The sequence below is a fragment of the Bombina bombina genome, chromosome 11 (assembly GCF_027579735.1).
Source record: "Bombina bombina isolate aBomBom1 chromosome 11, aBomBom1.pri, whole genome shotgun sequence".
NCBI lineage: Eukaryota > Metazoa > Chordata > Amphibia > Anura > Bombinatoridae > Bombina > Bombina bombina.
In genome coordinates, this window is record NC_069509.1 from 82544744 (window position 1) to 82558011 (window position 13268).

A 13268-nucleotide genomic window follows, 5' to 3' on the forward strand; every position below is an offset into this window, starting at 1 on the left:
TTGCCTGGGACAGGAAACCCAATTTTTTTTCTTTCATGGTCCAAATAGAGCACAGAATTGTAAACAACTTTACAATTTACTTCTATTATCTAATTTCCAAAAAGCACCCAGGTGCGGAGCCTACCTAGCTCTGCTTTTCAAAAAAGGAAACCGAAATAATGAAACAAATTAGATGATACAGTGTGGAAAAAAGTTCCCATGATCCTTGAAACCGCTTTAATGTAAAAGTGAGCGGACATACATAGATTTTGACAAGTCTGTATGTATCCTATATAATAAAAGGTATGTTTGTCCGATGCAGTCATGCGCAGTAGAGAATGCGCGAGACAAACATACCTGGCCTTAGTGACCAGCGCCGATGCGCAGTAGAGACACTACTACCAGGGTTAGGAGGGAGGCGGGTGGGCAGCTTCGCTGCAGTTACATTTTGGCCATGTACACTAGTTTCCTATAAAGCGTAAGTTTAACTAGTTTGAAGGATAGCCTACTGCTTAACCAAGTCTTTACACCAGTAATGCAGAGAGGTCCAATGAGACCATAATAAAATAACCAATATGAATAGAAAACAAACTAGCAAAGCTGCAAGGCAAGTGGCGTTCAGCAGGCAAAGTGGAGGAAGAGGGCAATAAGGAGGAAAGTTCAATCTATGTACAATTGTCTGGAAACTGTTAACCACCTTAAAATCATCTCTTACTCCAGCTGCCGTTCTTGATAAACACATGAGAAATCAATGGATGGTGAAGATCTTTCAGTACAGTATTGAGAGGAACCAGCTAGTTGCTCTAATCTCTCAGTTTCAGGAGACTGCTTTTTTTTTTTTAAAACGTCTTTTTATTAAGAGAGAACACAGTTAGAAGATATAAAGCCTTACTTGACATATAATGCAAGATCAAATACAATGGAATTCTGAGATGAAATGCCAACATTTCAAACTTTAGAATTAGAAACTGCAATTGTATTTGTTTGGGGAAAACCTACACTACCATACAATACCAGTGGTCTTAAAATTCTACCAATTTCAAATGGCAAGAAGCTGTACACTCATCAGTATAGAATGTTAAGAGAATATCAAAAGAAAATGGTCTTGAAGCTAAATCGCAAATTAAAGTTAGTAAACGAACAGTGGATACATGTATAACTGATTCTAGTAGCACAAAGGCTTAAGTATTTTATCTAAAGTGAAAGTCAATCCTAGCGTTGTGAAATGCTAGGATTGACCATTGAAACAAATAAAGCGGACTTTCAGTTATGTAGTATAAATACTTCATGCAGAAAGCTCCTTTATTTGTTTCAAGCGTTCGCCGCACTGAGCTGCTCAGGCAGTCCACGGCAGAACACTGTTTTGTTAAGAGGTGACGTTTCCACCTCTTAGCCAATAGCCGTGCGGGAAATCCCACTTGGCGCATTATGGCACCAGATTTCCCGCACGGCTATTGGCTAAGAGATGGAAACGTGACCTCTCAAGCAAAACCGCATTCTGCCATGGGCTGCCTGAGAAGCTCAGAACAGCGAACGCTTGAAACAAATAAAGGAGCTTACTGCATGAAGTATTTTATACTACATAACTGAAAGTCCCCTTTATTTGTTTCAATGATCAATCCTAGCGTTTAACAAACGCTAGGATTAACTTTCAATTTAAAGGGACACTGTACCAAAAGCATCCTAAGCTTTTTTTGGTTTCAGTACTCTGGACAGCACTTTTTTATTGGTGGGCCGGCATCTAAACTTACATTCTTGCATTTCAAATAAAGATACCAAGAGAATGAAGAAAATTTGATAATAGGAGTAAATTAGAAAGTTGCTTTAAAATGTCACTGCTCAATTTGAATCATGAAAGAAAAATTTTGGGTACAGTGTCCCTTTAAGAGAAGCAATTACATTATGCACTAGCAAAAACAGAATTTATGTTTACCTGATAATTACTCTTCTCCAACGGTGTGTCCGGTCCACGGCCGTCATCCCTTACTTGTGGGATATTCTCTTCCCCAACAGGAAATGGCAAAGAGCCCAGCAAAGCTGGTCACATGATCCCTCCTAGGCTCCGCCTACCCCAGTCATTCGACCGACGTTAAGGAGGAATATTTGCATAGGAGAAACCATATGGTACCGTGGTGACTGTAGTTAAAGAAAATAAATTATCAGACCTGATTAAAAAAACCAGGGCGGGCCGTGGACCGGACACACCGTTGGAGAAAGTAATTTATCAGGTAAACATAAATTCTGTTTTCTCCAACATAGGTGTGTCCGGTCCACGGCGTCATCCTTACTTGTGGGAACCAATACCAAAGCTTTAGGACACGGATGAAGGGAGGGAGCAAATCAGGTCACCTAAATGGAAGGCACCACGGCTTGCAAAACCTTTTCTCCCAAAAATAGCCTCAGAAGAAGCAAAAGTATCAAACTTGTAAAATTTGGTAAAAGTGTGCAGTGAAGACCAAAGTCGCTGCCCTACATATCTGATCAACAGAAGCCTCGTTCTTGAAGGCCCATGTGGAAGCCACAGCCCTAGTGGAATGAGCTGTGATTCTTTCGGGAGGCTGCCGTCCGGCAGTCTCGTAAGCCAATCTGATGATGCTTTCAATCCAAAAAGAGAGAGAGGTAGAAGTTGCTTTTTGACCTCTCCTTTTACCAGAATAAACAACAAACAAGGAAGATGTTTGTCTAAAATCCTTTGTAGCATCTAAATAGAATTTTAGAGCGCGAACAACATCCAAATTGTGCAACAAACGTTCCTTCTTTGAAACTGGTTTCGGACACAGAGAAGGTACGATAATCTCCTGGTTAATGTTTTTGTTAGAAACAACTTTTGGAAGAAAACCAGGTTTAGTACTTAAAACCACCTTATCTGCATGGAACACCAGATAAGGAGGAGAACACTGCAGAGCAGATAATTCTGAAACTCTTCTAGCAGAAGAAATTGCAACTAAAAACAAAAACTTTCCAAGATAATAACTTAATATCAACGGAATGCAAGGGTTCAAACGGAACCCCTGAAGAACTGAAAGAACTAAATGAGACTCCAAGGAGGAGTCAAAGGTTTGTAAACAGGCTTAATTCTAACCAGAGCCTGAACAAAGGCTTGAACATCTGGCACAGCAGCCAGTTTTTTGTGAAGTAACACCGACAAGGCAGAAATCTGTCCCTTCAGGGAACTTGCAGATAATCCTTTTTCCAATCCTTCTTGAAGGAAGGATAGAATCCTAGGAATCTTAACCTTGTCCCAAGAGAATCCTTTAGATTCACACCAAATATATATTTTTTCCAAATTTTGTGGTAAATCTTTCTAGTTACAGGCTTTCTGGCCTGAACAAGAGTATCAATAACAGAATCTGAGAACCCTCGCTTCGATAAAATCAAGCGTTCAATCTCCAAGCAGTCAGCTGGAGTGAAACCAGATTCGGATGTTCGAACGGACCCTGAACAAGAAGGTCTCGTCTCAAAGGTAGCTTCCAAGGTGGAGCCGATGACATATTCACCAGATCTGCATACCAAGTCCTGCGTGGCCACGCAGGAGCTATCAAGATCACCGACGCCCTCTCCTGATTGATCCTGGCTACCAGCCTGGGGATGAGAGGAAACGGCGGGAACACATAAGCTAGTTTGAAGGTCCAAGGTGCTACTAGTGCATCCACTAGAGCCGCCTTGGGATCCCTGGATCTGGGACCCGTAGCAAGGAACTTTGAAGTTCTGACGAGAGGCCATCAGATCCATGTCTGGAATGCCCCCACAGCTGAGTGACTTGGGCAAAGATTTCCGGATGGAGTTCCCACTCCCCCGGATGCAATGTCTGACGACTCAGAAAATCCGCTTCCCAATTTTCCACTCCTGGATGTGGATAGCAGACAGGTGGCAGGAGTGAGACTCCGCCCATAGAATGATTTTGGTCACTTCTTCCATCGCTAGGGAACTCCTTGTTCCCCCCTGATGGTTGATGTACGCAACAGTTGTCATGTTGTCTGATTGGAAGGTATGAACTTGGCCCTCGCTAGCTGAGGCCAAGCCTTGAGAGCATTGAATATCGCTCTCAGTTCCAGAATATTTATCGGTAGAAGAGATTCTTCCCGAGACCAAAGACCCTGAGCTTTCAGGGATCCCCAGACCGCGCCCCCAGCCCATCAGACTGGCGTCGGTCGTGACAATGACCCACTCTGGTCTGCGGAATGTCATCCCTTGTGACAGGTTGTCCAGGGACAGCCACCCAACGGAGTGAGTCTCTGGTCCTCTGATTTACTTGTATCTTCGGAGACAAGTCTGTATAGTCCCCCATTCCACTGACTGAGCATGCACAGTTGTAATGGTCTTAGATGAATGCGCGCAAAAGGAACTATGTCCATTGCCGCTACCATCAACCCGATCACTTCCATGCACTGAGCTATGGAAGGAAGAGGAACGGAATGAAGTATCCGACAAGAGTCTAGAAGCTTTGTTTTTCTGGCCTCTGTCAGAAAAATCCTCATTTCTAAGGAGTCTATTATTGTTCCCAGAAGGGAACCCTTGTTGACGGGGATAGAGAACTCTTTTCCACGTTCACTTTCCATCCGTGAGATCTGAGAAAGGCCAGGACAATGTCCGTGTGAGCCTTTGCTTGAGGAAGGGACGACGCTTGAATCAGAATGTCGTCCAAGTAAGGTACTACAGCAATGCCCCTTGGTCTTAGCACAGCTAGAAGGGACCCTAGTACCTTTGTGAAAATCCTTGGAGCAGTGGCTAATCCGAAAGGAAGCGCCACGAACTGGTAATGTTTGTCCAGGAATGCGAACCTTAGGAACCGATGATGTTCCTTGTGGATAGGAATATGTAGATACGCATCCTTTAAATCCACCGTGGTCATGAATTGACCTTCCTGGATGGAAGGAAGAATAGTTCGAATGGTTTCCATCTTGAACGATGGAACCTTGAGAAACTTGTTTAAGATCTTGAGATCTAAGATTGGTCTGAACGTTCCCTCTTTTTTGGGAACTATGAACAGATTGGAGTAGAACCCCATCCCTTGTTCTCTTAATGGAACAGGATGAATCACTCCCATTTTTAACAGGTCTTCTACACATGTAAGAATGCCTGTCTTTTATGTGGTCTGAAGACAACTGAGACCTGTGGAACCTCCCCCTTGGTGGAAGTCCCTTGAATTCCAGAAGATAACCTTGGGAGACTATTTCTAGCGCCCAAGGATCCAGAACATCTCTTGCCCAAGCCTGAGCGAAGAGAGAGAGTCTGCCCCCACCAGATCCGGTCCGGATCGGGGGCCAACATTTCATGCTGTCTTGGTAGCAGTGGCAGGTTTCTTGGCCTGCTTTCCCTTGTTCCAAGCCTTGCATTGGTCTCCCAAGCTGGCTTGGCTTGAGAAGTATTACCCTCTTGCTTAGAGACGTAGCACCTTGGCTGGTCCGTTTCTACGAAAGGGACGAAAATTAGGTTTATTTTTTTGCCTTGAAAGGCCGATCCTGAGGAAGGGCGTGGCCCTTACCCCAGTGATATCAGAGATAATCTCTTTCAAGTCAGGGCCAAACAGCGTTTTCCCCTTGAAAGGAATGTTAAGTAGCTTGTTCTTGGAAGACGCATCAGCCGACCAAGAATTCAACCAAGCGCTCTGCGCGCCACAATAGCAACCCAGAATTCTTAGCCGCTACCTAGCCAATTGCAAAGTGGCGTCTAGGGTGAAAGAATTAGCCAATTTGAGAGCATTGATTCTGTCCATAATCTCCTCCAAAGGAGGAGAATCACTATCGACCGCTCATATCAGATCATCGAACCAGAAACATGCGGCTGTAGCGACAGGGACAAGCATGAAATAGGTTGTAGAAGGTAACCTTGCTGAACAAACATCTTTTTAAGCAAACCTTCTAATTTTTTATCCATAGGATCTTTGAAAGCACAAACCTATCTCTATGGGTATAGTGGTGCGTTTGTTTAAAGTGGAAACGCTCCCTCGACCTTGGGGACTGTCTGCCATAAGTCCTTTCTGGGGTCGACCATAGGAAACAATTTTTTAAATATGGGGGAGGGACGAAAGGATACCGGGCCTTTCCCATTCTTTATTAACAATGTCCGCCCACCCGCTTGGGTATAGGAAAAGCTTCTGGGAGCCCCGGCACCTCTAGGAACTTGTCCATTTTACATAGTTTCTCTGGGATGACCAACTTGTCACAATCATCCAGAGTGGATAATACCTCCTTAAGCAGAATGCGGAGATGTTCCAACTCTAAATTTAAATGCAATCACATCAGGTTCAGCCTGTTGAGAAATGTTCCCTGAATCAGTAATTTCTCCCTCAGACAAAACCTCCCTGGCCCCATCAGACTGGGTAGGGGCCCTTCAGAAATATTATTATCAGCGTCGTCATGCTCTTCAGTATCTAAAACAGAGCAGCCGCGCTTACGCTGATAAGTGTTCATTTTGGCTAAAATGTTTTTTGACAGAATTATCCATTACAGCCGTTAATTGTTGCATAGTAAGGAGTATTGGCGCGCTAGATGTACTAGGGGCCTCCTGAGTGGGCAAGACTCGTGTAGACGAAGGAGGGAATGATGCAGTACCATGCTTACTCCCCTCACTTGAGGAATCATCGTTGGGCATCATTGTCATTATCACATAATCACATTTATTTAAATGAATAGAATTCTGGTTCCCCACATTCAGAACACAGTCTATCTGGTAGTTCAGACATGTTAAACAGGCATAAACTTGATAACAAAGTACAAAAAACGTTTTAAAATAAAACCGTTACTGTCACTGTCACTTTAAATTTTAAACTGAACACACTTTATTACTGCAATTGCGAAAAAAAACATGAAGGAATTGTTCAAAATTCACCAAATTTTCACCACAGTGTCTTAAAGCCTTAAAAAGTATTGCACACCAAATTTGGAAGCTTTAACCCTTAAAATAACGGAACCGGAGCCGTTTTTGAACTTTAACCCCTTTACAGTCCCTGGTATCTGCTTTGCTGAGACCCAACCAAGCCCAAAGGGGAATACGATACCAAATGACGCCTTCAGAAAGTCTTTTCTAAGTATCAGAGCTCCTCTCACATGCGACTGCATGCCATGCCTCTCAAAAACAAGAGCGCAACACCGGCGCGAAAAATGAGGCTCTGCTTATGCTATGGGAAAGCCCCTAAGAATAAGGTGTCTAAAACAGTGCCTGCCGATCATATTATATCAAAATACCCAGTAAAATGATTCCTCAAGGCTAAATATGGTGTTAATAATGAATCGATTTAGCACCAGAAAAAGTCTACAGTTTTAATAAGCCCTTGTGAAGCCCTTATTTACGATCGTAATAAACATGGCTTACCGGATCCCATAGGGAAAATGACAGCTTCCAGCATTACATCGTCTTGTTAGAATGTGTCATACCTCAAGCAGCAAGAGACTGCACACTGTTCCCCCAACTGAAGTTAATTGCTCTCAACAGTCCTGTGTGGAACAGCCATGATTTTAGTTACGGTTGCTAAATCATTTTCCTCATACAAACAGAAATCTTCATCTCTTTTCTGTTTCTGAGTAAATAGAACATACCCAGCACTATTTCAAATAACAAACTCATGATTGAATAATAAAAACTACAGTTAAACACTAAAAAAAACTCTAAGCCATCTCCGTGGAGATGTTTCCTGTACAACGGCAAAGAGAATGACTGGGTAGGCGGAGCCTAGGAGGGATCATGTGACCAGCTTTGCTGGGCTCTTTGCCATTTCCTGTTGGGGAAGAGAATATCCCACAAGTAAGGATGACGCCGTGGACCGGACACACCTATGTTGGAGAAATAGATATTATAGATACTAGTATTTTTGTACCAAGTGCTCCATGACTTGAACTCTACAAATACGCTTTCGGAAAAGATAGCAAATAGTAAGAAATTATACTCTCAGAAATAGTCTTAATAGCAATTAATTAATAGTAGTATAGAAATACATAGTGTATGATCACAATAAATTTTAAGTGAATTCATGCAAGTGTCAGGCAGTTACCCAAATAGGTACCCTCAATACCCAGTTGTCCATAGAACATTTTTAGTTCTGTTCAAAGAAAATAAACAGTGAAAATGCTTCCATGCTGGGACAGCGCAACCATACAAGCAAGTAACGTGCGCAGAAGACCGTAGCCCATGAACGCGCTCTGTAACCTGCAGGTGATGTGAACAATAACTTATTAAATTGAGGTTTACCATTTCTTTTACAGCCAACTCATCCAAAACAATTCAGTGTTTTTCTTATGAGAAACCCTAGATTGTCAGATGCTTTAGTGAAATAAGCAAAGCATGCAGTGAACCACAACGAATACAAACCACAAGACGTTAATACAGGAGAGAACACAGCTTTCCAACCTGGGCTTCAGGACAGACAGTTTCAGAGAGAAGCTTTTCCTGAGGTTTGCATGGAAATCAAAGAGATGCCGGAATGAAATGGGTGCCCGGGAGAGAGGAAAACGGTTTTTGATAAAGGAGAGAATGAGAGGGATTGGAAAGTGGAAAAGGAAAGAGGAAGTGAGTTATTTAAATGTGAAACAGAGGAGAAAAAGAGAGTAAAGAAAAAGAGAGCGATAAGGGGTGACCGTGCATAGTGCACAAGAAAAACGGCCTGTTCTCTGGTGGTCTGTACCAGTAATTTCAAATCATTTAAACTTCCTTTCATTCTACCCTAACAAAAAACACACACACTGATGGTGTCCAACACAAAAAAAAAATAATAGAATTAAGATGTGAAAAAAAACCCATAAAGCAGAGCTATAAACTCACCTAGTGACATCAGGAGCTGAGCTGGGCCGCACATGCTTCATGATAGTCTGGATCCAGTTTCTTCTAATGCCTGAAGTCATTGCAGATAGTGTGAATTCTCCTTCTTTAGTCTAGATAAAACCAAGAGCCTCATCAGATTACATTCGACAACAGAGAGAAATGATTTGGTAAGCATCAAGCATTGTCCCTAAAAGCAGTGGCATGACAAATGTATTGCAAATCTAGGAGCAAACTACACACTTCTTTAGAAGTCAGAAGGGTGTATGGAGCCCAACAAACATGGATTTCAGTGGCTCCTAGAAAATTGGTTGTGGTGAAAATACACTGGCCATGACGTATATCAACTTTTTCTATAAGGAACAGTATGTATAAAATTATAACTGATCAGTGACGGATATGTATAAGGTGAAGGGGTACGTCAAACGTGTGGTATTGTGATTGGTTGTTTGCTTTTTGAAAGGGACTCCAATTGTGTGATGTAATTTTGCCTGAGAAAACAGCATGTATCCCGAGAAACGCGTTGCAGTTTTAATAAAAGGTTACATTTTGGCTCTGTTTTTATTAAGGTCAATTTTAAATAAATATACTCTTAATACAGTTGAAGTTGAAGCTATTGTGGAAATCAACAGCAATATTAAAAGGGACACTCAAGCCAAAATAAACTTTTATGATTCAGAAAGAGCATGCAGTTTTTAAGACACTTTCAAATTTACTTTCATTAACAAATCTTGCAAAGTCTTATTATATTCACACTTTCTGGGGAACAAGCTCCTACTGAGCATGTGCACAAGCTCACAGGGTATACGTATACTAGTCTGTGATTGGCTGATGGTTGTCACATGATACAGGGGGCTGGAAAATGGGAGGAAAAATAAATTTGCCCCACAAAAAATCTACTGTTTATTTGAAATTCAGAGTAGGTTATTGCCTTGTCTTTTTATTAAGCATTTGTTAATTATGCAATTCTACTACATTAAGTGGTCCTTTAAGGAAGGTGGTCTTTCTGGTTTACTGCTACCAGACAGCCAGTGAGCTGGGACACTGCAAGCACCCAGACTGCCTCTATCAGCACAAGGGAGTGCAGGTACCCTTTCAATAGGAGGATTTATGATATAGTCTATTTATACACACAAGGCGGAGCCTTCCGTTTTGTGGTTTTCTACAGGGAACGAACACTCAATGCTGCTATCGGTGTGCACATGGGACTGATAAGGAAGATGCAGAACCTTAAAAGGAGAGTGTCAAAAATCACTGCAGCATATGTTCTGACTAAATGAGAGGTTACAAATTCATGTAATAAAGCAATAAGGCATAACACAGGCTTAAAGGGACAGTCTACACCAGAATTGTTATTGTTTAAAAAGATAGATAACTCCTTCATACCCATTCCATAGTTTAGCACAACCAACACTGTTATATAATACACCTTTTTACTTCTGTAATTACCTTGTATCTAACCTCTGCAAACTGCCCTCTTATTTCAGTTTTTTTTTTACAGACAATCCATTTTAGCCAATCAGAGCTGGCTCACCAGAACTCTACGTGCATGAGCACAGTGTTATCTATATAACACACATGAACTAGCACCCTCTAGAGGCGAAAAACTGTCAAAATGCCCTGAAAGAAGAGGCGGCCTTCAAGGGCTTAGAAATTAGCATATGAACCTCCTAGGTTTAGCTTTCAACTAAGAATACCAAGAGAACTGATCAAGGGCAGCAGTGCATTCTCTCTCATGCTTGGGGCACAAAACACATATTAAGAAGCAATGGTCTAATAGATTGTTCTAACTGATCAGTACATTTTGAAATTGTCATGTCCCTTCAACTCACTTCTGAGATTTTAGCAATGATTTAACTTTTCTGTCCAAGTGAATTACAGGCAAGCAACAGTTTACATCAGTTGTAGAGGTGTTGTAGGCAATCAAGGAGTTAAATCATCATTGTGTGTATGGTTAAACAACTAAAATCTCATTGTTTCAGGGTAACAGGTCACTCACTGTTCTGGGGTATTCTAGGTCATCGAGACCACTAACAAGTGACAATGTCAGTGTTACCTTGGGGGAGAGAAGACTGATTATCAGCTCATTATTTCACCTGTGTTCTATTTCAAATATCCTTATAACCTGGTCTGTGGAGCCTGAAGAATAATGTTCTAGGTCAGTGTGGCTAACCTTTGCACCCCAGATAATTTTAGAACTACACTGCCCATGATGCTTAGGCGCCCTGCAGTCGAGTTGAGCATCATGGGAAATGTAGTTCTGAAACATCAGGGTGGCAAGTTAAGCCATCACTGTTCTAGGCAATGAAGAGGTTACATCGCTGATGCAAGGATGGTTTAGAATGATTTAACCCCTTGTCCAAGTACATGTGCTGGGCAAGCAAGGGTTAATCACTGTTGTGTGTTACTGCAGTGAGGTAACACATTGATTGCACACATTTTATATATTGTGACTAGCTACTAAATTTTAAACAAATATATAGCCCAGGTGTACCCCTTTCCACACTAGAGTAGAGGACTATGGGTAAGGATATGCATATTACGTACACAATGCCTCATCTTTTTTTGTTTTAAATATCTGTTTTAAACACAGATTCCGTTCTGCCTGTGCATAGCTGGGAATGAAGACTACAGCAAGAGAAATCCCACGTGACAGCTGCTTCATAAGCACATGATAGATTCCTTGTCCAAAAAAAACATAATTTATGCTTACCTGATAAATTCCTTTCTTCTGTTGTGTGATCAGTCCACGGGTCATCATTACTTCTGGGATATAACTCCTCCCCAACAGGAAATGCAAGAGGATTCACCCAGCAGAGCTGCATATAGCTCCTCCCCTCTACGTCAGTCCCAGTCATTCGACCAAGAATCAACGAGAAAGGAGTAACCAAGGGTGAAGTGGTGACTGGAGTATAATTTAAAAGATATTTACCTGCCTTAAAACAGGGCGGGCCGTGGACTGATCACACAACAGAAGAAGGAAATTATCAGGTAAGCATAAATTATGTTTTCTTCTGTTATGTGTGATCAGTCCACGGGTCATCATTACTTCTGGGATACCAATACCAAAGCAAAAGTACACGGATGACGGGAGGGATAGCAGGCTCATTATATAGAAGGAACCACTGCCTGAAGAACCTTTCTCCCAAAAATAGCCTCCGAAGAAGCAAAAGTGTCAAATTTGTAAAATTTGGAAAAGTATGAAGCGAAGACCAAGTTGCAGCCTTGCAAATCTGTTCAACAGAGGCCTCATTCTTAAAGGCCCAAGTGGAAGCCACAGCTCTAGTGGAGTGAGCTGTAATTCTTTCAGGAGGCTGCTGACCAGCAGTCTCATAGGCTAAACGTATTATGCTTACGAAGCCAAAAAGAGAGAGAGGTAGCAGAGCTTTTGACCTCTCCTCTGTCCAGAATAAACGACAAACAGGGAAGAAGTTTGGCGAAAATCTTTAGTTGCCTGCAAGTAGAACTTGAGGGCACGAAACTACATCCAGATTGTGTAGAAAGACGTTCCTTCTTTGAAGAAGGATTTGACACAAGGATGGAACAACAATCTCTTGATTGATATTCCTGTTAGTGACCACCTTAGGTAAGAACCCAGGTTTAGTACGCAGAACTACCTTGTCTGAGTGAAAAATCAGATAAGGAGAATCACAATGTAAGGCTGATAACTCAGAGACTCTTCGAGCCGAGGAAATAGCCATTAAAAACAGAACTTTCCAAGATAACAATTTTATATCAATGGAATGAAGGGTTCAAATGGAACACCCTGTAAAACGTTAAGAACTAAGTTTAAACTCCATGGGGAGCAAACAGCTTTAAACACAGGCTTGATCCTAGCTAAAGCCTGACAAAAAGCCTGGACGTCTGGATTTTCTGACAGACGCCTGTGTAACAAGATGGACAGAGCAGAAATCTGTCCCTTTAATGAACTAGCTGATAAACCCTTTTCTAACCCTTCTTGTAGAAAAGACAATATCTAGAGATCCTAACCCTTACTCCAGGAGTATGTTTGGATTCGCACCAGTATAGGTATTTACGCCATATTTTATGGTAAATCTTTCTGGTAACAGGCTTCCTAGCCTGTATCAGGGTATCAATAACCGACTCAGAAAAACCACGTTTTGATAAATCAAACGTTCAATTTCCAAGCAGTCAGCTTCAGAGAAGTTAGATTTTGATGTTTGAATGGACCTGTATCAGAAGGTCCTGTCTTAGAGGTAGAGACCAAGGCGACAGGAAGACATGTCCACTAGATCTGCATACCAAGTCCTGCGTGGCCATGCAGGCGCTATTTGAATCACTGATGCTCTCTCCTGCTTGATTTTGGCAATCAATCGAGGAAGCAGCGGAAAGGGTGGAACACACATAGCCATCCGAAGTTCCAAGGTGCTGTCAAAGCATCTATCAGAACCGCTCCCGGATCCCTGGATCTGGACCCGTAGCGAGGAAGTTTGGCGTTCTGGCGAGACGCCATGAGATCTATCTCTGGTTTGCCCCAACGTCGAAGTATTTGGGCAAAGACCTCCGGATGAAGT

The 13268-nt window shown here is 42.1% G+C and overlaps 1 protein-coding gene across 8 annotated transcripts in view; it reads right to left on the reverse strand.

Moving 5' to 3' along the window:
* MPRIP (myosin phosphatase Rho interacting protein) overlaps positions 1–13268 on the reverse strand; it is a 384980-nt gene that overhangs the window by 63110 nt on the left and 308602 nt on the right. For 7 of the 8 annotated variants that reach the window (XM_053694605.1, XM_053694609.1, XM_053694607.1 and 4 more), the window contains exon 13: positions 8737–8846. In XM_053694605.1, coding sequence (XP_053550580.1) covers positions 8737–8846 — 110 coding nt within the window. Of the gene's footprint in view, positions 1–8325; positions 8365–8736; positions 8847–13268 lie in introns of all 8 variants that reach the window. The other variant, XM_053694610.1, reaches the window with a different exon arrangement.